General features: G+C 49.4%; 1 protein-coding gene across 1 annotated transcript; it reads left to right on the top strand.

Moving 5' to 3' along the window:
* Nucleotides 1-56: 56 nt before the first annotated feature.
* Nucleotides 57-26,043, top strand: TRIB2 (tribbles pseudokinase 2). Its single transcript, XM_067703672.1, has 3 exons — nucleotides 57-1,644; nucleotides 6,488-6,780; nucleotides 23,613-26,043. Exons 1-3 carry the CDS (start codon nucleotides 1,375-1,377, stop codon nucleotides 24,079-24,081), a joined length of 1,032 nt encoding a protein of 343 aa, XP_067559773.1. The 5' UTR covers nucleotides 57-1,374; the 3' UTR covers nucleotides 24,082-26,043.
* The last annotated feature ends 679 nt before the right edge of the window (nucleotides 26,044-26,722 follow it).

Below are 26,722 nucleotides of genomic sequence, written 5' to 3'. Positions count from 1 at the left end.
GGGCGGAGGCGCCGTAGAAATGTGTCGGTGACATTGAATGGGGAGACTGAGCGCGAGCGAGGCGCGCGCGCGCACACACGCGCACACACGGCCCCGCTCGCTCCGAGATCCCCGGCCACGTAAGTAACTATTAATACCGCCTCGCAGAGAGATGCGGGCGTGCTGAGCTCGGGGATTGGCCTCGGGCACCGTCGGCCGTCCCCTTCAATTTTAAGTACACATTCCTCTTACCTCCGGTTGGGGGAAGAACAAAATAAAAGAAGAAGAAAAGCCGTCAATTTTCTCCAAAACAAACCCCGCCAGGCAATTTGGGTTGAGGGTAAGGGGAGACGGAGTGGTTGCAAATTATTCCAAGGCGAGATCCAGTTACCGAACGAGAAAGGAACAGCGCGGGTTGACTGGGCTGGGGGTGCATCCCCTTCCAGGGCCGGGAGGACCCCCGGAAGCTCGGAGACCATTGATCTACCCTTGTCCCTGCCCGCACTTCTCGCTTTATTCGGAGGACGATCTGGAGCGCGAGGGAGCGGCGACAGCATGAGCCGGTGCTGACCTCTGCCCGGCGGGCCAAGCCCTGGGCTTTGCCGTGGTACCTGTGCCCGGACCACAACTCTGTGCCCAGCTTTTGCAATCTTTTGTTGGCAGCGCTGACCGCTCTAAGTTAAATGCTCCCTTCCTATTTTTTTGTCTGTTTGTTTAAATTCTGGAGAGCTCTTGCGGTCTTGGAAAAGCCTCAGACGCCATCTACAGTTAAAACGTAGGTAACTACCCTCTCCGGCACCCCCCCTTCCACGCCCCCCACCCTTTCCACCAAAAAAGGGGGTGCAGCGCGGATTCTGTCTGCGGTGCGGCGCGAGCCGGTACCCGTGCTTATTTCCTTTTTCTTTTTGTTTGGTTTCTAACGCGCTGAGACCAAGCAGCGGCCGTGCGCTCCCCGAAGATTGCACAAACTACAGCCGGGCTCCTCCGCCCCGTCTGCGGTTCGGAAGCCTGCGTGGGGATCGCTTCGGGAGACCCGGCGCTGCAGCTCCCCACCTTAGCAACCTGGTTACTCGTCTAGATCCACGCTGGAAGAAGAGAAAGAGAGAGAGAAACTAAAAGTGCGAAGATTCTGCAAATCGCTGGCGGCTTTGGGGTAACAAAAGGACCCGAGTTGCTGCCGACCGAGGACCCCCGGGAGCCGGGCTCGGAGCAGACAAGGTGCCCGGCGGCGCCCATTTGGGGGCTTCTAACTCTTTCTCCACGTAGCCCCCTTCCCGTCCCCTCCCCTCTCGTTCCCTTTTAAAATCCGTGGCACCGAGGCGCCTGCAGACGCACTCGCCAGCGACTCGTCTCTCCAGCGGGTTTTTTTGTTTGTCGAGTGCGATCCCCACACTCATGAACATACACAGGTCTACCCCCATCACAATAGCAAGATATGGGAGATCGCGGAACAAAACCCAGGATTTCGAAGAGTTGTCGTCTATAAGGTCCGCCGAACCCAGCCAGAGTTTCAGCCCGAACCTTGGCTCCCCGAGCCCGCCTGAGACTCCGAACTTGTCGCATTGCGTTTCTTGCATCGGGAAATACTTATTGTTGGAACCTCTGGAGGGAGACCACGTTTTTCGTGCCGTGCATCTGCACAGTGGAGAGGAGCTGGTGTGCAAGGTAAAGAGCCCGGGGTTTGCTTTTGCTTTTTTTTTGTCTTTTAAGAAGATCCCCTCGGCCTTTTGGAGGGGGCCGGAGGGGGCGGAAGGTTGCCGAGCCCTGCAGTCCGGGGGGGGGGAGGGAGATTCGCGGGATAATTACCCGTGGTCTCGTTAAATGGGGTTATGTATTTATTTGTTCCTGTTCGACTAGTTGCGAAGTTTTTAGAGCGTTGCGGGCAATGCGGCGGGCTGCGGCGGGGGCGTTTTGGGGAGAGCCCGCGGCGGGGAGGGCGGCGGAACTGCGCGGGGGCCACGGCCACGCGTGCTCCCAAGGGCTCGTGGAGCTCCTCCGCGCGACGCCGGGTCCCGCTGCCCGGGGATTGCTCCCTGGGTCCAGCCCCCTCCCCTTTCCAACACCGAGGAGGGAATCCCCCGCTAATTTTAAGGCGCTGATGACTTGGTTCCTTTCGCAGCCATTGTTCTCAGCAGCGTGCAGGTGTTGAACCTTTGTTCCGTAGGTGCCCCTTCAAAGAGACACACAAAGGTGTCCCCTCTGGCTGAGCCCAGGGGCCCAGCGCGGGGAAGGAGTTCACAAAGAGCTTGCTTCTGCCAGGAGCCTTGAAAGGAGGGTTGGGGGTGGAAATCAAAGCCGCCAGCGCACCTTTGGGTGCAGGAAATTGTGAATCCTTTGGGTCTTTTCCTCTTGTCTCCGTTCCTTCTCGTCTCCAGCTCTCCGAGCCGGAGCCCCCTCGACCCTGCTACTCCACCCCTCAGCACACACCGTTGCCTGTATGGTTTAGAGGCCAGCATTTGGAGCCTCGGGGATTCACAGTGCTAATGCAGAGATGGGCACTTTCCTTTCCTTTTCGTCTTTGACCCTGAACTGGTTGGCGTCTGTGTTGAGTGTGTCTTTGTGTGCGCCCACAGGGCTCCAGACAAGGGGATGAGCAGGAGACTAGTTGCAAAAAAAACAAACAAAAAATGAAGACGGTAGAGCAGGCTACCCAGGAATTGGACATAGATCAAGAATTCACTGTTGCTTAATTTTAGATTTGCTCACTGTTGTTTTTTGGGGGGAGGGAGGTAAGGAGGTAGTAAGGAGTGGGGACCCCTGATGTCTTTGAAATGGGCACTCGGCACAGCTGTGCTGCAAATAATGCATCACACTTTTACCATCAACCACAGGCTGCTTTGTGGACTTGCTTTCTTTCATAGGGGACTGGAGTATTTCATTGTGAAACATGGGTTTTGTGAAGGGTCTCCAGTCTGTTTTGCAATTGCTCAGTTCAGACCGCTGGGGAAAATCAGAGACTCTTTAAATATTTCTCTCTGCTTGTACTGAGCATTTGGTATTTTGCACCTTCTCTAAGCTATTGAGACTCAGAGCAGCTATTCCCAGTTAACCAAAATTCAGTAGGCTATTCAGAGCTGGATTGAATTCTCAGAAGACCTACAACGTTGTACAATGGGGTAGTCATCCTTTGAAATGAATGAATTCCACAGAGCTGCCACTCTCATATGAAATATGCACAATCACCCAGCAGTGAGTGTTTTCACTCCTTTTGCTAAACTTCGGTAGAGCATTTTAATATTTTTCAAAGGCTGGAGACGCGTTTAAGTCAAGGGACTCTGCCGCCAAATTCTGCAGAAGCATCTTGCCCGCTATTTCTTTGTTTAAAGGCAGAGGTGACTCTGGCTCCTGCTGTTTCTTTCTCCCTTCAGATTTTTCAAGACATATTTCACTTTGGGCTGACCTTATAGTGTCATTCGTAGACTTGCTCTCTGGCCTGAAACTGTACTTAATCGGCTGGTTCAGTTCTTGCAAAGATTGAATCAGCCCCTCACCAATTACCATGCGGCTGCAAGTGGATTTAAGTGCAGTATCATTGTTCTGCTTGACAGAGGTCATCCCTTTAAGACACAGCAGCTTCTGTTTGCCTGCCTTTTTACCAGAGGTGATGTGGGTGACTTCTTATGCAAGCACAGTTGTACATAACCTAGGAAGCTCCAAGTGGTTTTATAAGGCTGCTTCTATGAACTACCCTCACGTAGGCACCGTGGACTTACTGCAAGGCTCAGTGAAATCTACACACTGAATTCCAGTTCCTTTTGACATCTTAGAATATAGAGTTCGTGTCTCCTAGCTCTGTGTTGACCCAAGAGAAAAAGTCTTTGCAAAAACAGATCCAATGTAAAATGCCACTTACAGAGAACTCTGTAGAATTCTGTAGGACATAATTTGGGAGAGACTGGAGGGTCATTTAACCAAAATAATCATGCCTGTTTATTGTCTCCCTGTGCCTACTTTAAGCTAGGCAGATGAAGGAAGGGGACTTTAGGGGGTTCTTAGCTTACTGTTTTCATGGAAATGCTTGTAGCTACTGTGCAGACTGACATAATTACTATCTTGACAAAATGGGCACTTTTTTTTTTTTGCAAAGGCTGTGAATGATGGCCTAATCTCTGCCTTATCTGAACTGTCACATTATATAACGAAGGCTCCAAATTAAACATTTAAAAGAAGCTGGCAACCAGGCTTATGGCTTGATTTTACACTTGAAGGTGATGGTTTAAATACCAATCCAAGCCCATAAATGCCTGTTATAGCTACTAATAAAAGTTCGGTTCCTACCCATTTGGGAAAACATAAGTACTTGCTTTATTTTTCATACTCTGTCCACCATCTTGGAATTTAATTTAGTCTCTTCTACAAAGGGTATGGCTGAATTTTGAAGCTGCCATGAATTGTTTGATTTTTTTTTTTTAATTTTAATGTCCCTCCAGTTTTTCAGCAGCAGGACAGGATAATAGACTAAAGGTACTGAGCAAAAAAAAAAAACTCCTTTTATTTTTTAAAAATGCAGCTCGAAGCAGGAAGTACGTTATAAATAATCATAACTCCACGAGTACTGGCGACACAGCCTGAAGCCTGGCTCTTCAGATCCCAGCATCCTCCTTATATAACACAGTGTTTACATTAGCCACTGCAAAGCCTTTATTGCTCTCTGGGAGATTTTTGAGGCTTTCCTGGGTTTCTGCTGCCTGCAGTCTGGGTGTTAAAGTTGACTCAAGCATTTCAGATTCCTAATTGAACGGACCTCTGAGGTCACCGCTCGCAGGTCATCATTTGACAGTATCAGGGTGTGATTTGTGGTCTCTGGGGACACTGAAGTATTCATTCTTAAATTCTAGGTTATAGTGGCAGCAGCTGTGCCACTTTCCTGAGATGCCTTATTATGGTTCATTCACAACGTTACTTTGCTTCCTCGCCGGGGTTCGCACCAGCCCTCCCGAGGTTCTTAGGAGGCCGGTTTGACTCACAGATTTTTGGGGTTTGTTTTTTGCAGCTAAGAGAGACTTAACTCATGGATTCTTAAGGAGCAGCCTGTGTCCCTGGCTGGGTTTTGGAAAGCCCGTGAATCCCCTTAAGACAAATCCAGTATTATACATGCTTTTGAGTGGTCATTGTCAGCTAAGAGGGGACAGAGCTTTTATCAGATTCTCAGGTGGGATCTGGACCCAAAAAAGGTCAACCATGTTCTAAATCAATGTCTTCAGTTTCTGAAGAGGAGGGAGGCCCAGTGATTCTGAGGGCCTTATCCCCTCGTGCGGGTTATTGGTGGCCAAGCCAGGATTAGATTCTCAGATTTGATTATTCTAGGCCAGCGTTTCCCACACACACTGCAAAGTGATGATCAAGGAGAGTATGTTCTAACTAATGAAAAAGAAATTTAAGAAGCTAAGCGATGGTGAACCGATAACATTCAGTGTATTGTAAGAGCAATCCTGGCCTCCCATGCTTCCCAGCAAGGAACCATCGAGCCTGCACCTCACTTCTGCTGCACCAGATAGACTCATCATACTCACATTCCCAGGCGGGTAGGAAAGCCACATTCCAAACCCAGAGATTTGTATCCCTGATTTAGTGGAGCTCTTGAAATGAATGAAGGCGTTTTCTTGTAACCTCAGAAAAATCTCGGTAGTGTTAATTCCTCTTAGATCTGTCTCCAAAAGGTACTGAGGATGGATTTTCTTTCTAAATAACCCCACAATGAGGTGGCATTTCACAGGCTTATTCTGATTCATAGAAAATCATTGCATAACTGATTCATTGAGCTAGATATCTGTGGAGGGAAGAGAGAAAGGAGCGTGTCTGCTTTCTTAATAAGAAGGACTGTGTCCTTTCCTGGCTCTGCCACTGGGGGCTTGATTTGACTTGTTATCTGAGCCTCAGTTTCCACATCTGCGAAATGAAGGTATTGAATTAGGTAACCTTCAGTTTACGCATTTAACCTATTAATTGCTGTTATGTTGTATACTGCTATACAACCCAATTATGCAGCACAAAACATGTTGTCTACAGTTGCTGTAGCTGTGTAGTGTTGGTGTACTTTTTTTTTTTAAGGTAAATAAGGTGTTATCTGTGCAGCTTGGGATGGGTCACTTTCAGATTTTGCCTTAATTTTTCTATAAACACAGGGGATTAGGATAGAGAGAAAAAAATCATAAACTTATTTGTGATTCGTTTTGTGTCATTGTATATACAGTTTGTGTAATACCATACACAACTTGTGATACGCAACTTGTGTATTGTATTACATCTGGCTGAGCATTCTGACCTTCGTTTTCTCCTATAATCCTCCTGACACGGTGAGTCAATCACTTGCCCTTTTGCACACGAGGACTCAGAGGCTCAGAGAGGTCAAGCGAGCTATTCAATGCCACACAGCTGGTAGGAGGCAAGGCCAGTGTGGTCTGGGTCCAAGTTTGGCCCACGTTTCTGGGAGGCATCCACATTCTGTGACTCGGTTGTACAGGATTTGGTTGTACTCTGACTCTTGGTCTTGTTCATCCTGCCCTAGGTGTTTGATATCAGCTGCTACCAGGAGTCCCTGGCCCCCTGCTTTTGCCTGTCTGCCCACAGCAACATCAACCAAATCACCGAAATCATCCTGGGGGAGACGAAAGCTTATGTGTTCTTTGAGCGCAGCTATGGGGACATGCATTCCTTCGTTCGCACCTGCAAGAAGCTGAAGGAGGAGGAAGCGGCCAGGCTGTTCTACCAGATCGCCTCAGCGGTGGCCCACTGCCACGATGGCGGGCTGGTGCTGCGGGACCTCAAGCTGCGGAAATTTATCTTTAAGGACGAAGAAAGGTGAGTCTCGTTCCTGTCCAGGCCCGTGTACTATAGCAGGCTGCTTAGAGAGTTTGGAGTGGACGTTGTGTTTTGCTGTTGTGTTTTGCTGCCTGCCGTCCAGGAGAGGAGGAGGGAGCGTGGAAAGACAAAGGGAGGTGGGTGTCGCAGTGTTTGAAGTGCCCTTAGAAAGCAAATAGCCGCTCCTCTAAGAGATGTTATCAGATGCTCACAAGTGCCAGATTATTCCGTGACCCAGTAGTTATTTTTGTCTTGGTGTCTTGAACTCTGAAGGTGGCTGCCAGCCTGTGTGGCATTTTCAGTGTGAATAAGGCAAGATTTTGAAAAGCTCGCCTTCGGAAAGCTCCACGCCTGGGATCAGTTGTTTGTCATTCATTCGTCACTCATTCAACAGATATTTCCTAAGTCTGTTCCTCAGTATGAATTACAAGTCTCAGTACCGTGACTATCAAGTTTCATTAGCTAGTCAATGACCTATAAAGGAAATGTTACAGACCCTACATACACTTATGTACTGGGTCAGATGGGAACTGAGGGCTGGGATGTCAGTTCTGACTAGGAATTGGAGAGTCAAGAAAGTTTTTATAGGAGAGGTGATTTTGGAGCCAAGACTTGAAAGATGAACGTGTTGTAGGCAATGTGGGAAGGACCGATGTTGCAGGTGAGGAACCTGCCTGTGCACATGCCTGGCAATGTGAAAGTCTCGGTTATTTTAGGAGTCGACCGGACAGGATGCTAGGCATCTGGGCTTCATTCATGGTTCTTCCATTAACTCATTACATTCTATTTAGCAGATCCCACTGGGGACCTGCTTTCTCCTCCAGCTGACTTTGATTGTAAAAACTCTTTCAAGTTCCTTTTTTTCTTTTTAATAATGTGCTTTTTTAGAGGAGTGGAAGCAGCTGATTTATGTCCATTGCTGACTATTCCAAGGATTGTTCCAGGGGCTCTGCATACATGATGTCATGGAATTCTCCGGACTGCCTTGGGCATCCTCAGCTCCCGTTAGCAGAGTGTTTAGTGAAGTGAAGGTTCCATTGTCACAAAGCTATTAAGGACCATCTGAATACAAGGCTAGTGCACATCATTCATTCATTCACTCAGTGAACATTTCGGGGCTACCTTTTATCCGTCTGGAATAGATTTACTATCAGACCTTTCCATCTTCCATTTAGTTGGCCATCGATCCCAGTGGCCTGTGGTGTATTTAGACGATTGCTTGTAGAAGTCTCATGGCATCCAAATGAGAGAGGCCACGTGGTGTGTGCTTTGGTTTTTCCATCTTCATGGTTTGAGCTAATCGGGCAGTAAATGTCTGGGAAGCATTTGGGGATTAGCACAGGTCAAAGGGCCTGTGGTTACTTAACCCAAATGGAATAATTTCATGAACTTTTATAATCCAGCTGAGTATACAAAGTGCAGAGAGCCCCTGGATTTCCTGGACCCACAGAAGTTGATTATTGTTCCATATTTTTACCCATAAAGGAGTATCATAGGAATCCGTGGTGGCCAATATCCCGGTCTCTGACAGTGGATGGCATTTACCTTTATTAACAAACTAAAGAAGGTCGGGGGCGCTATTTGAAAATCTAGAGTGTGGGGCGATGGTTACTTTTCTTTCAGCTCAGGTGTGTCTGCCCTTGGAGCCTGGAGACCCAGGTTCTTATCCTGTTTTTGCCTTTACTCCACTCTGTGACCTTATATTGGTCCCTTCCCCTTGGCCTCAAGTTCCTTATCCTTTTAGTGTCCTGGCTCAGTTCTACTGGCTCTGAGGTCTTCCCGAGTTCCAACACTCAGGCATGTGCTGCTTTGAATATTCTCATATGGAAAGATATATACGTCTGACCCCAGCAGAATACTGACAGAGAGGTATCCTCTTTGTCCTTCAGTGTTTCACCATCCTTGAAGATCTAATAACTCTAACTACAAAAATAAGAGGTAATATTTGGTGACCTCTATAAGCTCCTACCATAAGGTTATCATTTAACACACTTAATTCTCTCTGCAAATTGGAGAGCTGAGTATTAGCATGTCCATTGGGTAGATGAGGGCTCCGAAGTGTAGCATGGCGAAGTCTCAAAGTTACAGACATGAAAGAGCAGAAATAAGGACATATTACCTCTGTTAAGTCAGCTCTCAAGAAATTCATTTGGCTGCCACCAGGAGTCAGGACAATCAATGCTCTCTCTCGTGGGGATCTGCATTTTTAAACATCATCTTTGATTTTGTCTCTTTAGAGAGGAATTTCAGGCATCAGCAAGGACATGGGGTGGGTGACCCATCCAGGCTTAGCACAGCCGTGGTAGACACAGATTTGTGAAGTGAGTCAGGAGGCTGGATGTTCCCAGGTCACAGGACATGGGAGCAGAAGCAGACGCTAGAGGTTCCATGCTTCAGCCCTTTTGTTTTGCCACCAAGAAGCAGAGCCCCAGAGGTGAGGGTGCTCACCCCAGAGCCCACAGCCGTCCGGAAGCAGATAAGGGCTGAGTCCGATCTCACATTTGCTGGTGCAGGGATTCTCCCCCAGGCCTGCTTGTCCTTTACAGGAAGACGTGTAAGACTGCTGATCAGTGCACTGTGGCAAAGCCAGAGTCTTTGATGTCGCAGGGGCTGGAGAAGAAATACCCACGCGTAAGACGCTTCCAACACGAGAACTGTGGGGCTCTGATGCTCAGTCTGGAGTTATGTTTGACTTATGCAGAAGAGCAGACCCTTTCTAGAAAGAACTAGAAAGAGGCATCTCATGTGAATGTGAAACCAGGACACCACTGGAGCAGGCGTGTCAAAGCTCAATCCTTTTTAACTCCAAAGAGCATTTTCCTTCTGAAAAAGACAACCTAAGTGACAGGCAGGAAGCTGGTCTTCATCTGTTTGCAGCATGTCTGAGCACCTGAGCCCGAGCAGCCCGGCCTCCCGAAGGACCATCGGGGGGAAGGAGAACTCCCCATGCCACAGGCGAGGCACCTGGGCCACACAGGAGCTAGGTGACCTTGCTCAAGGTCTCACAACCAGTCCGATGATGGAGCTAGCCTAGAAATCCTATCATTTCCTTCCAGAGCTCTTTTTCTGCCCCGAACCATGCTGAGGTACCAACGAACTTGCTGTGCTGAACATGACGTGTATCTCTGTCCGGGCAGCTCCGAGAAGGTTGCTGTTTCCTTTTCAAGGACATTCTAAATGTTTTCATCAGTAGCTGACAGGACCTTTTTAATTTTCACCCAAACATCAACTTTTCGTAAAAGATGAATAATGCTTAGTGGCCTTCTTTCATCTTGTTTGGTTTTTAACCTCTCGACTTGGGACTGTGAGACAGGTTTTGTCACTCAGCATATTCTAGTTCCCAGGGGCCACCGAGTTTCATGGTAGAGTCTCTTTGTTGGTCTGCACGGTGGCTGTGTGGCAACCTTGCTTGTATTTCCTGAGAAGAACAGGACTTGGGGGCCATGCTGCTGGCAGCCTTCACTTTTGGTCCTAATCAATAGGACCTAATCCATAGGTATTTCAATAGGACTAAAGCTTCTTCCTCTCTTGACAGCAACGAAGCGTTAGAAACAATGGGTTGAATTTGAAAGCTTTTGAAAAGTTAGGCGACGGCGTCTGTGTCTGTTCTCTGATCCTTAATGCATTGGTCCTATGATGGGGGGGCGGGTCATAGAAGAGACTTAGGAAGCACTGCTTTATTAAACTTCAAATCACCAGACACTTCTTTTGCACTCTATTTTTTTTAATTAATTAATTTATTTTTGGCTGCGTTGGGTCTTCGTTGCTGCATGCGGGCTTTCTCTAGTTGCGGTGAGCGGGGGCTACTCTTCGTTGCGGTGCGCGGGCTTCTCATTGCTGTGGCTTCTCTTGGTGCAGAGCACAGGCTCTAGGCACACAGGCTTCAGCAGTGTGGCACGCGGGCTCAGTAGTTGTGGCTTGCAGGCTCAGTAGTTGTGGCTCGAGGGCTCTAGAGCTCAGGCTCAGGCTCAGTAGTTGTGGCGCACAGGCTTAGTTGCTCCACGGCATGTGGGATCTTCCTGGACCAGGGCTCGAACCCATGTCCCCTGCATTGGCAGGCGGATTCTTAACCACTGCGCCACCAGGGAAGCCCCTCTTTTGCATCTGTCTTCTCTCAAGGATGTGCTTCTTGTTCCTTGATGATCTTGAAAGTGATAGAAGGTGAAAGCATTACGTAGTGATATTGACTGTGCCCCACGTGGTTCAGAAAGAGACCTGCCTCCGGGCTGACTTCTTATGCACAGATTTTCCATTCTGGACCATCTGTAACTCTTGAGTCCATGGCCATCCATGGGAACATTCTTAATGGCACTGTCATCACCGCAAGTCCAGTTTCCCACAAGTGGCTTTGCAGACATCATATACAAATGACACCCAATGTTCTATTAACCCTGATGCTAGGGTGCCTTCTGCTTCTGTGTTGAATCAGCAGCACCTCAGATTCTTCTGCTCCTGTTTTATTTGTTTATTTTTATTTTATTTATTGTTTTATTTGAGCTAGATTCAAATTCTGGCTCTACCACTTATTAGCTACCTGATTAAGTCATTTCATGCTTCTGTGCTGCACTTTCTTTCCTCAAAGCAGAAATAATAATTGCATCTCTGTAGGGTGGTTGTGAGAGTTCAGTGAGATGATTCTGTGACTCACAGGGCAGGGCAGGCACTTACTAATCAACAGCTGCTCCTAGAGTCATTGATAAAATGGTACCGTTACGGGGGAGCAGTTCCCAGAGAATGGAGAATGCAGTAACCATTTCCATGAAGGTGGAGCCCTTGTGATGGAAGGGTTCAGATTTAAGCCACTTCCTCCTCTTTCTTTTCTTTAATTATAATCACTGGATCCGTATTATGAGGGCGCCTGACAGGTCAAGTACATGTGGTGTGGAACCTGATGCTCAGAAGGGCTAGAAGGTTGACGCGATGTACCGAAGGCAAGGTGGACAGAAACACAGGCAGGGAGTGAGGGATCCTGCCCCAACAGGCCTGGACCGGCCACTGTGCTTCTGCCCCTGTGCTGCTGCCTCTCCTCCCTGCCGAGATGCTTCTGCAGGGCAGAGCCTCAGTCATTTTGTTTGTGTTTTGAGGAAGTTAAACCCCTATCTTGGTTGAACTCGCCCTGGACACACCCTTTGCATCCCCAGTTCCTGTCGTAAAATCTGAGATGGTCTGTGTGCATAGGAGGGGCCCCCTGTTGGTTGGGGCCCTGAACCTGAGGAAGAGCAGTGCTCAAATTCCCAGAGGGTGTGCCTGCGTCCTCCAGCCCCTCTCGCCCTGCTCTGGGATTAGAGGGGTCTGCTTGGTCAGTCTGCTTCTTGAGGCCCATGGTTCAATCCCAGCCTCTAAGGGACAAGGCCAGTTATGCCCGTGGAAAGTGAGTTGCTGTCTGGATTCCAATCTCTCCTCTTGCACTTACTCATCAACTTAACTTTGACAAGTTACTTCACCTCTTCTGCCCCGTTGCCTCGTCATAACGAGAGGACTTTGCTCCTGAAATTAAGTGAATTAACGGCAGTGAACCTGATGCTGGGTGCGCAGCTGGCCGTCAGCACGAGATCCCGCTGCTGTCCTTGGCCTCTTCTGCACGTGCTGTCTGGCCCTCTGGGTGACACGGGGCCAGTCTGCTGACTCAGGACGTAAAGAGCCCTTTAAGCTGGTGTATCCTGGGGCTGCAGCGGGGCCACCTGAAGAAAGCGCCAGGGGCAGGGCTTGTGCCTACAGCAGTCCCTGTTTGCCAGCTGGATTTCTCCTCTCCCTTGCCACCCCTCACCCCAGCTCCCTGCCCCCAACCACAGTTCAGTGTTGACATTTCTTTGCCCAGAAATACCCCTTGTGAAGGAGAAGACGGCTTCTGTACATGTTTCTTCTTTGGTTTGGAGATCATTATCTCTTGACGTCACGGGTCTCATTTCCTCTGCTTTGTGGAAGCCGATCAGTGCTGCGTCTGCCACAGGGGACTCTTCGGAGGAACCCAGCGGCCTGGGGTTTTCGGTAGAACAAAAGCCCTCTGCCCAGGCGCCAGAGGACCTGCACCTCCCTGCGGGGTGAAGGCCTCTTCCCTCCCACACCGACCGAGGTCAGTGCTCTCTTTCCCAGGTGTTAGTATCTATAGGAGTCCTCCCTTTAGATCTTCCAGGTTTTTCTCACCTCTCTTGGGGCTCAGTATCTAACAAAGTACAGAGGGCAGGCACTGGATCCCTGGAGACCAGACTCTGCTTTCTGTCATTAATAGTGATTTACGTTAAGTTGTAGGCTCACTGGATTTTAGGGAAACACCTTGCCTTTTTGCTTTGAAGGAGCCAGAACTCCTGGAATTCTCTTCTTCATGTTGACCACTTTGATGTACACGGGGCCCATCCTTAGGGAAAGCTCCTCTCCCCAGATCCTTCTTCTCAGGATGTGTCGGTGACACCCTCCGGTAGCACCCACACTTGCCTCCGTCATAGCGTGTCTCCCGCTCTGCTGTTATTGTCTGTGGGCATCTCCAGACTGTCCTCATCTCCTGCTGGCCTGGGAGCTCCTCGGGGTCAGAGGCTGTCTCATGCGCACGTGGTGGGCACTGAATGACTGAAAATGCCTTTTACTGAGTAGGAGCCGCTCAGATTGGATTCTAATGACAGAGTGAGGGGGGCAGGGAATGTATTGATCTAATGGTCGTCTCGGTCATGGCCCAGATGGGAGCCCAGAATGACTAAAACTTAGGATCTCCCACGTAGACACCGTTTTTCAAGAGAACTGTTTACAGAGCTCCACATCAAGTAACAAATCATTCCCATTTTGATTTAATGATTTATGCAAAAGTGACATTTATCTAAGATACCATTATCCATGTCTGCGGTGGGTGTCATTTTATTTAAGAAGGGCTTCAGGTCACAGTTAGAGGGGAGGGCTTCCTCAAGGTTCTGTGCTTAGAAATACACTAAATAGTGGAAATCCCAGTAGGATTTCTGGCTGGGCTGTTTACTATTGGGGCTTAATAAATTAGCTCATGGGCTCGACTGGGACCCCTCAGGCAAATGGAGCAGAGGGCACAGCAGTGAGATTTTTGATTCCTGCCCTTGACCATTTGACCTTGGCCTGCCTTCTCTGACATGGGTTGGAGATGATAAACTTAGGGTATCCAGCACAGAGCCTGGTGCACTGCAGGGACTTAAAAAGGTACCTGTCAAGAATTCAATCCCAAATCTGTTACACTGAAGTTTAAGCTAATACTTGAGATTAATAAAAACAGCACTAAATTAAAAAAGAAAAAAGATACCTGTCGTGACTGCTGTCCGTCATCCTCTATGGCTGTGAGCCTCATACCCTAGCAACCTGTAGATTCATTTATTTGTTCAACAGATATTTATGGAGCACGTGGTATGTGCCTGGCACTATTCTAGGTGCTGGAGATACTGCAATGCCGAATGAGACAGAAGGCCCGCTCTCACGGGACTTACATGTTAGTGAAATAATATCTAGGGTCCACCATGTACCAGGCCCTGTTCTAACTACAACACTTAAATGAATTTCATCTGAATTAATTACTATATTTAAGTGAAGCCATTTAAACCCAATAAGTGAGTTCTGCTATGGTTATCACCATTTTACAGATGAGGAAATTGAGGCTCAGGGTCATACAGCCAGTCAGCACAGAACTGGGGGTTGGACCCAGGAGACCTGGCTCCCAAGGTTAGGTCCTCAAATGCCACGTTAGCTGCAGAAATAGATGCCACGTAAAATACACCCTTGTGCTCAACCCGTAGAAGGAATTTTCGTATGCAATTAGGCGACAAGTGAACAGCACGAGGACCTGGCCGGCTGGAGTCGAAGTAAAGCTCAGGACTCGGTCTTCTCTGAGCAGTCTTGGCAGACATAGACTCGGCCACCAGTTAACTAATCCCACGGGCAGTCCTAATACGTCCTGTTGTTCCACTTTGCGGAGTGGGTTTGGTTTCCTCTGCAGAACTATAAGCTGTGGTCCATTTATTATTTGGACCCTCATGCCTAGCACAGGACTTAGCATTATAAGTGCCGGTGAATGTATGACATTTGACTCAATGGGGGGATGAATAGCCCCATATACCCTGGAGGCATAAATATTATAAGAAAAAATCCCCTAAATATACTGCTGGAGGAAGACAGTGGATGGAAACGCATTTTAAACGTCCTTTATCCAGCCCTCGTGGGAATTTCTCTAAACCATGCACAGAATCCAGTCTATTGGAAATTTCTTTGGATTCTAGACATTGCAGTTCTTGAGCAGTCATGCCAAGATGCCCTGAGCTCTAGACAGCAGGTTAGAGCTGGGGGCATCTCACAGACACGAGAATCACACTATCTTGCAAACGTTTATGAAGCACCTGTTATGCGCTACTTGCTGTGCTAGGTATCGGGGATACAAGACTCAATACCAGAGTCCTCCCCTAATGGAAGACACAGTGCAATGGTTATTTTTAACACCATGTCAGAGAGGAAGGGTGTGCGTTAGAGAGCTGTCTGCGAGCAGGAAGAGGATATTCCAACAATGGAGTGGGGTGTAGAGAAGGATTATGTCAGGGAGGAGATGGGCTTCTTCACAGGGCTGTTCCGAGTGATGGAGGAGGGAAGGGGAGGGGTCCCGAAAGTGCCAGGAGTAGGTGGGGAGGGACTGCTGGGGAAGGGTACTCTGGGGCGGGGTGGGGGCAGAGATGAGGCTGAAGAGGTCTAGGGCCTTGGCTTCATGCCTGGGACCTTGAACTTGATCTGAAATTCAGGAGGAGCCATTGAAGTTGTTTTCTAGTCAGGGCTGGGCGGGGTCACGTTGTGATTCCAGAAGCGTGTGTGGAGGATGGACTGGATGGGTATCCCCTTCAGGATGCTGAACCAGGACTCAGGCAGTGGGGCGGGGGGGGGGGGGAGAGGGGGATTTAAATCCAGCCCTTTTATCTTTGCAGCTAAAGAAATCAGGAGGGGAAGGTCCTTCCCCAAAGTCCTATAACGTGTTAGTGACACGACCAAGAGCAGAACCCGGTTTTCTGACTCCCTGAACTTGTTCCATCTCTGCTCAGGCCACCTGGGGAAGCCCCAGTTTAGGACCCTGCCCAGGGAAGCATCCCCGTCCGGCCCAGTGTGTGGACCAGCCACTCACAGCGCTGCTGGGGGTGGCGGGGCTGAAGGGACTGGCCTGAGCCCTGCCCTCACCCCACCAGTGGGGCATGGATAGGAATGTTCTGGGCCCCAAATCATCCGAACAGCACCTCAGGATGTGCCTGCCTCTTGGAAGAAACTGGGCTGGTGGCCCCTTGGGGCAGCGCTGTCCAGCGTGGAGCAGGGATGATTGCCTGGGAAGCTTTCCTGAGAGGCTCAGTCGACTGATCTGGGGTCGGGGGAGCCTCGGGGACCCAGGTCTCAATGCAGGGGAGCGAGCGCTGGATGGAGTATCATGAGGAGTCTGAGCTGCGTCTCCTCCCTTGGACGTCCTGGCTGTTCCTATGACGACGGCAGGCAGGCTGCATGGGGGGCGGGGGCGGGGTATGGCTTCCCCAATCCCACCACGGCCCTGATGAGTCGGACGCGAACGTGCATCTGCACGCGAGCTACACAGGCTTTTACATCCTGGCTGGGCGGCCGGTGCCGTGGAAACACCTGGGTGCTTGAGTCCGCTTGGGTTTCTCCTCCCAACTGTGCTGTTTCCCAGCAAGTGACTTCATCTTTCCAAGCTGCAGATTTCTCTGAATCAAAGCGGTGCGGGAACCACCACGTCCCAGATTGTGGGGTGGTGTCGTAGGGCAGTCAGAGGATATACTGCCTTCTAGAACTTACCAGCCCTCCCTAGGTCCCCCTCCCCTTAGACTTCTCCCCCCCACCCCCACCCCCGAGTGGTTCCCTTACTGGCTTACCTGCTGCTCTCTTGCTAATTTGTGAGCAGCTTGATCTAAGTGCTAGGTCTGTTCACTGAATCTCCGGGAGCTGGCGCATCGGTGGCTCTCAGAGGTGACTGCTGGAAAGATCTATACACACAAGAAACAGAGGCTCAAGGGAGTAGTGATTTATTGGGCAGTTTAGCGACCTGGGGAGTCCCAGTGGTGGCTGCCAGGCTAGCAAAATGCAGCCCATGGTGCTCAGAGGTCTTCCTTGAGTCCCCCCAGCAGTAGCCCCAGCTGGGACCCTTGCTTGACAACTGGACCGGCAGCCAAGGGTGGCTTTGCAGTAGCGGCTGTGGCGGACTGCGGCTGACCTTTCTCCCTCGACCCTTTGCCTGCTTGGACCCACCCCACGGAACGGCCTTCAGTGACTTCCGGACTTCCTGCCCAGGCCAAGCCCACTTGGTCTGGCTGAACTCCCAGCCTGGCCCCTCCCTGGCTGACCCTGTCCTGATCTCTTCCTGCTGAGAGCCCAGGGTGGGTTTTGAGGTTTAAAAACAAAGGATGATTTGCTTGCGTGTATACCTTTTTTCTATTTTGGATAGAAGCACTGAACATGGAAATCCAGGCTCTGTCACTCACTTTCCAGGTGGCCTTGGACAAGTCACATCTGCTTTCTGTACCCCAGTTTCTTCATCTAGTAAACGGGCAGGTCCAGCTACCACCATCCCCCTCATAAACTATAGCACTTAGATCATGTATGTGATGGTTTTGTAGGTGCTCTGGTGCTGAATAAACCCGGGGCCATATTTGTCTCCATAAACCCAGGGTCTCCCTTAAGAAGTTTCTCTGTCTTGGACACCAAGGAAATCTGTGATGTTGGTGCCAGCGTGTCTTTTGGAGAGGACACTGGCACTAGAATCCTCCTGACGTGGATTAGAGCTCCGTTTTTTCAGCTACTCTATGTATGACCTAAAACATTTCATTCTCTGTGCCTCACTTTCCTTATTTTTTAGGAAGTGGCACATATAATATTTGCCTTTCAGTTTTGTCATGAGAAATAAGATAATGTAGACTGAAAAAAATCCCAGCATTTTATAGATGTTTAATTCGTGGTTTCCTGTTGTTGTTACTACAATTATTATATCAATATCAGGATGGTATAGAGGAAGGGTTGCAGTCCCTATAGCTTCAGAGTTAAAGGAAAGGTAAAATCGGGAAATCTGAGGCTAGAAGAGCTCTTTTCAGGCCATGTACCATTGGTTCTCATTTTACAGAAGGGAAACTGAGGCTGAGGTCGATTTCGTGCCCCACAGGGAGCCACTCAAGCCTCTGCTGAGAGTGGGCAGGACGTCAGGTCGGGGCTTTCAAGGCGGGTGCGCATGCTCTGTGCGGGTGGGGAGTGGAACTGCATCCTGCTGGTTCTGGCTTCCGCACCTGGCTCGGGATCCGAGAACAGGAGGCCTGGCGCTGGGCTGGGCCTGCACCTGGGACACAGGCGGCCCCCGTGTAAGCCTTGTTCATTCAGAGGTTGAAAGCAGAGCAGGCTGTTCCCCGCCTGTGCCAGGGACAGGTTGCAGAATGCACGCAGGGACGCAGCTTGCAGGCCAAACCAACCCTGCCATGGCTCAGGGCTCAGGGCTGTCCCCTCCAAGAAGCTGCAGGAGATAACCACTGTCATTCACAGCTCTTTGGCCACACAAATCTCCACCATCCTCCCTTGTCACTTCCAGGAGTCTCTATTCTTCACGTACCATCTCTGGTCTCATCACCTCCATGCAGCCCATCCTGATTACCTTAGTCAGTACTGAATAATGTGAGCAGGAGTGAGCTGGGCACATATTTGGGGGAAGAACATTCTAAGCAAGGGGAAAAAAAAAAAAAAAAAAACAAAAACAAGTGCAAATGGCCCAGGAAGGTACCGGGGCACAGAATTCATGTCCATTTCAATCTTCCTGAGGCTCGTACATCTGTCTTCCCCTCTAGGCTTTGGGGCTGAAGGTAGGTTCCTTATCGTAATAAGAAGGTTAGTTAGTTTCCACCACTTTCTGCCGACTTACTATGCTACGCTCCTTGATAGATGCTGTACTTGCATTGTTTCATTTAATCTTCACAAAAACCGAGATGATGGGTGTGACTCGTCCTGTCTGTGTCTCCCGTGACTAGTTTATTTGAATGACTAGGGCCATCTGATGCTCCCGTTGATTTTTATGAAAATCGATTTCTCTGCCTGGAAATTCCTAATCCCCAGACTGATCAGGAGCCCTCAGAAGCTGGAAGACTGTTCATTCATTTCCTCCCACTCTGGCGGGCGCGGGCGCTCCGCCGGGCACTCCCTGCAACACTCCTGAGAGGAGAGGGCGAGCCCCCCCCCACCATCCCCGGGGGTAAGCTGAGCCCCAGAGACCTTCTGAAGGGCCCTGCAGTTGTGTGGCACATCTGTGGGGACCGGAACTGGAACTCCAGCCGGGCTCGGGCCCGCGACCTATGGGCACCCCGGAAGGTCCTTGTTTAAAGACGTAATCCAGGCTTTTTGCCTCGACCCTTGCCTGGGAGTGATGTAAACAAGTTCAGGATGTTCCCAGAGAGGCAAGGTCAGAAGCATGCCTGGGGCGCCGCATTTCCTCCCCGTCCTTTTCTAGGCTTCTCTCAGCCCACCCCGGGGGGACGTCTGCACGCCTGCGCAGAAGAAGCCGGCTCCCTGACCCTGGGGCGCATGCGTGCTGTGCCTCGTGAGGGGGCGGCTTTGCAGCCCGGCCAGCCTGAGTTGCGTTCCTCCGCCCGGAGCTGCGGCGGCGCGGGTCTGGCATCCGTTCCCCGCCCGGAGAAAGGCGAGCGCTCAGCCGCTAACTAGTCTTCCCCACAAATGAGCTGACCTGTCCTCTCTATTAGACTCGGTGTCCCCGTAAAGGAATAATAATTCTTGCCTTGGAAGTTGATTTTATACATCTTAAAAAAGAAAATATATGCAGATACCTCCTCATGCTTAAATGCAGAGACGGTGTTTGATATCTGGCACTTATTAATTGTCAGAGGCAGCATTTGAACCCGGGCCTCTGACCTCAAGACTTGGAACTGGCCTGGCTTCTGTGTGGCTGTGTCGCTACCGGCCGCACCGAACGCCGAACGCCGTGTGACCACAGATCCGGATGCTCCCAGCCGGAGGCTCGGCCTCTGAAGGGAGGAGGAGGCAGGGGCCGACGGATCAGCTTAGGGGCAGTGTAGGTCAGCGGCGCATGGAGTGCTTTTTGATTAATTAATTTTTTTACCGCCCTCAGAATCCTTAGGTATTTGCATAGCTCCTGAGTCCTCGTCTTGAGTTTGGGGAGGAGAGAGGTGATCTCGGGGAGGGGGTTAATTGACAAGAGGGAGACCCTAACCGTTTTCGAAGGCCCTTGTCCATGATCTGGAGGGGGGTTCCGGAAGAGCGGTGAGGATGAAAGTGGGGTCCCTGCTGCCCATGGGAGGGAGGGGGTGGGGTTAACGGGGTGAAGGAGAAAGTCGGAATCTAGGGGTGTGACCCGGAAGGAGATAAGGATGTAAAAAGGGCTTTAGAATCGGCTTACAGCGAAGAGCTTTAGGTGGGGAAGCCCGTCCCCTGAAAGGTCCTGGACGCCACATCTCCCTCCTGCCCTCACCCTGCCAGGCACCTGAGGTGTTGTAATTTACAAAGCCCGCCCCCCGTAGAGCCGTCACCTGGCCTCCACTTAGTCCTGGGAAGGTGTAACTCCTTAACCCGGAGCAGGGGCCGTTGTTCCTTTCAAGGTGAGCTCCCGGGCGCTCCCGGGGCTCAGCAGCGTGACTGTCCCTTTTACTCTTCAATCGAGGGATTGAGTGTCTACTGTGTGCCGGCTACTAGTCTAGGGGCCGGAGATACCGCAGGGAACACAGGTGGTTTTCTCCACGTTCAAAGTGACCTTAGCCACCTGCCCGGGAGCCCCTGGAGGTGGGGAATGAGGTGAGGACCCTGAAGCGACCACTGGCATCATAATACAGAGTATCAATGCAGAACCGTGGACGTGTAAGTGCGTAGTATTCCCGGCGGTGATGACGGGATGCGGGATTCTGGGATGGGGCGCTACTTTGTATAGAAGGGTCAGGCAAGGTCTCTTTAATCAAGTGCATTTATTTGACCAGAGACCTGAAAACACTGAGCGGTGGGTACATCTATCTGGAAGAAGAGCATTCCGGGCAGGAGCCTGGGTGGGGTGGGGAGGACCGTGTGCAGAGGCCCCAGGAAGGACTGGGCTTGGTCGGCGTATGTGAGGACCGGTGCAGGGTCTGGAAGGGGGTGGGGGGCATGTGGGTGAAGATGGTCGTCCCCGCTTGGACGAGCTGAGACAGCGGCGGAGGGTTTCGGCGGACACACCTGGCTCCAAACACGAACCTTCTGGTTCCAAGTCTCATTCCACCGGACGATAGCCCCTCGTCACACAGATGCGACGGCTTATTATTGTTATTTGCCCTGCAATAATTCTTCCCATAGCTGCTCTGCTGCCAACACGGTGAACCTGGAGGTGAGGGAGCCTGGCTGGTCCCAAAGCTGGGCAGGAGCTGCTGCTGGTGAGGGGGGGCGGGGAAGCTGCAGAGAGAACCCACTGCGGCCTGTGGTTTGCGGCCCTTCCCCTCTGCCCTGTGGGTTTCACTGACTCACCTCCAATTTCTGAACATCTGGTGAGGCTGGTGTGAGTCAGCTCCACCTGCCACCTTAGATTAGAAAAAGGAAAAGGAAGAAGAGATTTGTTTCTAATCCGCTCAATTCCAGATTAGCACATCTAGACCCTTCCTATTTTTACAGATCATCACTAAAGGGGGAGGAGAAGGGCATGTGCACTCCAGATTATAATAGAATATGGGTGAGCAGATAAAGAAGATGTGTTGCTATATATGACAGAAGCCCAGAATGTTAAAACTGGCAGAGACTTTAAGACTGTCTTGTCCAGATGGTTGCACAACTGTGTGCATGTACTTAATGCTACTGAACCGTACACTTAAAAATGGTTAAAATGGTAAATTGTATCTTATGTATATTGTACCACAATAAAAAAAATAAAATTAAAAAAAAAAAGAAGACTGCCTTGTTCGGTACTCTGCTTTAAGGCTGAGAACAGAGAGGTTTAATGACTCACCCACAGCCACACAGCAGATAAGAGACGTAGTATGGCCTGGAATCTGCTCTCCTACCTCCTAGCCCAGCACCTTTTCCAGTGACCACAACTATTTCTTGCTCATTGATGGAAATTAGGACCGGGAAGTAGTCACCCTTTGGTCTTGGAAACTCCTGTAATCCAAATATAGGATCTTAGAGTCAGCCCAGGGTTTCATCAGACCTTTTGCTCTAGAGAGCTCCGAGCAGTTCTCCTTGGAATAACTTGAGCCTCGCCTGCCTTCAGTGGCTCTTAGGGGAGCTGTGGTGACTGCCTGGAAAGGCTAAGACCTGCAGTTGGAGAAAGAAAGAGAAGTAGCAGTGGATGGACCTGAGTCACGGGCTCTGATTTGGGAATAAAGCCATATTGTGCTTTCTCCGAGCAGTTTCCTATTCTCGGCTCATCTGAGCCTCCTGACACCTCAGGGCAGCAGGGTAGATGCTTTGATGGGCCCTTTTGAGTTGAAGGAACCAACTGATAGGAATGATACTGACCTTGTAGGACCTCGTTGGCACTATCCATGCGGTCCCAACCCCTAACTCTAGCCCCTTTTCCCCGTCCCATGTCCCCTTCGTGGCAGACCATCATCAGTGTGAGGGAATGGGATTAACTGAGTTTACAGGGACTTGGCAGTGGAGGTGTTCTGGCCAGGAGAGTGAGAGGAGGGTGTCAGTTTTAAGCACTGAAAGGTTAATAATGCCTAACTTTCCACTCAGAGAACAGCAGGGCAGGGACACAGGAATTCTTGGGAGGCCCCTGGGCTAAGGAAGGGATGCTAGGCTAGGAGCTTGGGGGCACTGAACACATACTTATTTTGTACTTGGTGATGATATTAAGTCCTTCTGCATAAAGGTGAGAGGTCGGTTCCAGGGACTCAGAGTTTAATGCAGGCTTTCTCCACCTCCGTTCTTCCCCATCGTACCCAGGAGAGTCCTGCATCCATCAGCGAGCTCAGTGGTCCTTAACTGGTGGGGGAAAGATTCACACACGCACCCATGTACCCATGTGAGACAGAATCACATATGTGCTGGCGCAAGTGGACTATCTAGTTAACCTGAGTCACATATGTACCAAGTCAAGGACCAGATCCTAGGAGTGTGATGGGCAGGACAGGAGGCAACTTCAACAGGAAATCTTGGAAAGAAGATGAGGATGTTGGCTTTGGAAGGACTAGGTAATGGGATGCACTCCTGATTGAATGTTCCCTGGCTCTGCCTGTGTCCTAAGAGAGGCAGCTTGGTGCAGTGGAAGGAGCATTCAGGTTGACTTAGGAATATGTGAGGTCAAGTTTTCTCTTATTTCCCAACTAGAAGGCTCTGGGCAAGTTACTCAGACTCTCTGAGCTTCCATGTTCTTTTCTGTAAAATGGGGTAATAAAATCCTTTACGTCCGAGTAAAGGGCTGTTGTGAAGCCAAAATGCCGTTGAGTGAAAAGTCCTGCTCCTATGTTGCATCGTGTTCGCCACAAGTTTGCCAGAAGCTGTGGACAGAGCTTCTGTGAGCTTCCCAGCTGGTTGGATCTGAGTTCAAATCTTGTGTCTCCCCATCATGACCCAGGTGTGACTTTGAGAGTATGACTTAATCTTTTTCTTCCTCGTCACTAAGATGGGGCGATAATAGTGCTGTTTTTGGTTTGTTTACTTGCTGAAGGTTGCAGTCCCCCGGTAGATCATAAGTTTCATGCAGAGTCTTTGCCTCCTGGGTCCCCAGCCCTGGAATAGGGTCTGGCACGTAGAAGGTGCTCAGTAGGTAACGTTTGGCTGGGCCAGTGAATGAATGGTCATCGGAAACATGAGATGTAATGATGGGATTCGTGGGTCTCAGAGCACCCTTATGAGCTCACGTTTTCCTTCCTTTCTTGCAGGACTCGGGTCAAGCTGGAAAGCCTGGAAGATGCCTACATTCTGCGGGGAGATGACGACTCCCTCTCCGACAAGCACGGCTGCCCAGCGTACGTCAGCCCAGAGATCTTGAACACCAATGGCAGCTACTCGGGCAAAGCAGCTGATGTGTGGAGCCTGGGGGTGATGCTCTACACCATGTTGGTTGGGCGGTACCCTTTCCATGACATTGAGCCCAGTTCCCTCTTCAGCAAGATCCGGCGTGGCCAGTTCAACATTCCAGAGACTCTGTCGCCCAAGGCCAAGTGCCTCATCCGAAGCATCCTGCGGCGGGAGCCCTCAGAGCGGCTGACCTCGCAGGAAATTCTGGACCATCCTTGGTTTTCTACAGATTTTAGTGTCTGGAATTCAGGATATGGTGCTAAGGAAGTGTCTGATCAGCTGGTGCCGGATGTCAACATGGAAGAGAACTTGGACCCTTTCTTTAACTGAGCTCACGCCCCACAGTGACTTAGCAGGTACCAGGAGCAAGAGAGGGCAGTGGAGAGGACTTCTTCCAGGGAACACGTATCGCCTGGTTTGGTAGCGAGAAAGACACTGACACTCACAGGCTTCTTGGTTCAAAGAAGGAAAACCGTCAAGGAGCTGACTGAACATGTAGCATGGGGACCAGAGATGCGGGATGGGGGCGGCCTCCGGGGTCCTGTCGGATGGGCGGGAGCCCCCTGGAGCTTCTCTTGCCTAATGGAGCCCCCCCGGAGACTACCCCTGTCAGTTAGGCTGCTTCCGCCTACCCCACTTTCCATTTTGTTCCAAAATAATTGCAGATCCTGATAGAATCAAAACTCTCTGCCTCAAACATACATCTTGGCATCGCACTGTTAGCATTTAACTTCTTGTCATGATTCAGGGAAGGTACCATTGGCCAAGGGTTTTTTTTTTGTTTTTTTTTTTTTTCATTTTTAAACAAGCCAACCACCTATCTGATAATTCACGGGGTTCGTTTAAAAAAAATTCGGTGCACACAGACTGACATGAAACCTGGGTGCTAAAACTAAAAGAAAATAAAAATCCATTTTGTGTCATTTAATTGCGTTCTTCAACTCATTTCTTCTAAATAAACATTGACTATCCTGATCAGGAAATGACATGTTAATACTTTGGCTCCCTGAAGTGGGAAAAAAAAATCTCTCCTTTAACCCACTATTCTGTTTTGTGTCCATTGGTTTATGGCAGGAAGCTATTAGAAGTCAAACTTCCAGATGCATTACGGCTATCATAGTTTAAAGAAAGAAAAAAGAAAGGAAGACGAAAGGAAAAGAGAAATTCAACTCCTTTTTTTTTTTTTTTGGTGAACGATGAGGGCTGCGTTACACGCATGCCTCTTTCCTGAGACGATAGTGTTAGTGTGAGATCCTGGATGCTCTCGGAGTCTGAAGCTTTTGTAACACTCTGATCTCAACGAAATATTTTGTCTTTGTTTTATTGGCAACTCGTGAAACGAAGCAGGTTGTCCCACACGTATAAAATACAGGGCAGCTATTGAGTTTTCTTTACGGAGTATGATCTTTTTTGGCTTGGAAGCCCCTCTGGTTAGGACAAAAAAACCTCAGTTGAGACAAGCGGGAAGGAAAATAAGCTGAAAGCTGGGATGATATAAATAAAACAAGCTCTCTATCCCCATACGCACCTTTGTATTTTCAAGAACTCTTCTATTTATTAAGGAAAATGTCACATTGTGATGTATTAAGCCAGTACTTCAATTACGGGTTAACTTGGGTAACATGTTACATGCTGTAGTTAACATTTATATATATTTTTTTCTCTGAGTATTTCTGTCCCTGAAATAACCTTTTATTTGGCTTTTCTAGCTAGCTTTATTTGATTTCGAGTGGCAAAATTTTTTTTTTATGGCTTTTCTATTGCTGTATGATACAGAACTCTTTTGGCATCAATATTTGTGTTTCCAGTACCTCAGTTATTTGGATTTTACTGCCTGTATACGTTTTGTGAAATGGTCATGTTTTTGGGTAGGTGACACGTGGACTCTAGTATGTAAATGTTACTTGAATCTGTGCTTCATTATAGTACGTGGCATGTATGTTCAGACCTTGGATGCTTTATTCCTACTTAGCAGGATCCCGGCCTCACGTTCCCAGGAGGGCGGCTTATCCGTTCATTGTTGGGAGACAAGGAGGCCATGGATTTGCTCTTGATTCTATTTTGGTAATGGAAGATGAAAAGGAGAGAGGGTTTTTTACATTCTGAAGATGGGGCTGAGTCAAGAAGGACCTATTTTTCTTCCCTCTCCCTTATTTTTTAAGTCCCCTGTAGGAGGAAAGATTGGTGACATGCATGGTGGGAATCTATGGCCTCTGGTGCTTTGTCCTGTATTTGGTTTCATGTTTTTGTCCTAATCTCTTCAATCAATAAACTTGTGCGTATTTAACTAAACCCCTGGGGTCTGGCAAATGATGATTTTCCGCTATGGTTTGAGACCACCTCACAACAGCCAGGAACTCATCTATTCTCTTAGGTTGCCACTTTTTTATGAGGGAACCACTATTATTATTTATACAAAGCAAAACTACCTTTCTGTCGTGTTTGGGCATATGCTGGCCAAATTAGATGTAATATCTCACTGAATTCACACTTTCAGAGGTGTAAATTATGTTCCTATTACAGATTAGGAAATCAGCCCAGAAAGTTGTATAACTTGCCTGATGTGAAACCACCTTTAGGTGAGTGAAGAATGAACCCATGGCCATTGAATCCCAAGCTGGTTACTCTTTCTAAGATTTTAAAGCCCAGAGTTTCTCAGGGCGAGTGTAATGATAGCTCTGGAGTAGCAAGGCTTACCTGGGACTCAGTGCAGTATCCCACATGATTCCCCAGAGAAAGCATCTGCTGCAAACCTGACAGGAAATCTCCAAGGTGGAGACCACCCAGCTCCCAGAAACAAATGTCCGCCCAGCATCCCTTCTCTCAGTCAGAGATCCAGGGAGTATCAGAGCTAGGTGGGCTCTGTCAGCAGTCCTATCTACCGTACACCTCATTTAAGAGACGTACCTCCAGCCCAGAGAGGGTCAATTCAATCCTGAAACGTTCAGTACGTGCCTCCTCTGTCATTTCA

The sequence above is a fragment of the Pseudorca crassidens genome, chromosome 14 (assembly GCF_039906515.1).
Source record: "Pseudorca crassidens isolate mPseCra1 chromosome 14, mPseCra1.hap1, whole genome shotgun sequence".
NCBI classification, from domain to species: Eukaryota; Metazoa; Chordata; class Mammalia; order Artiodactyla; family Delphinidae; genus Pseudorca; species Pseudorca crassidens.
Note: the sequence above shows the minus strand (reverse complement) of the source record. Positions and strands in the feature narration are given on the sequence as shown.

What these genes read in the sequence shown, in the direction of transcription:
- TRIB2 (XM_067703672.1), top strand. Translation starts at nt 1,375, where the DNA reads ATGAACATACACAGGTCTACCCCCATCACAATAGCAAGATATGGGAGA. An exon ending in GAGAGGAGCTGGTGTGCAAG is followed by an intron (nt 1,645 to 6,487) that starts GTAAAGAGCCCG and finishes ATCCTGCCCTAG; the next exon opens with GTGTTTGATATCAGCTGCTA. An exon ending in ATCTTTAAGGACGAAGAAAG is followed by an intron (nt 6,781 to 23,612) that starts GTGAGTCTCGTT and finishes CCTTTCTTGCAG; the next exon opens with GACTCGGGTCAAGCTGGAAA.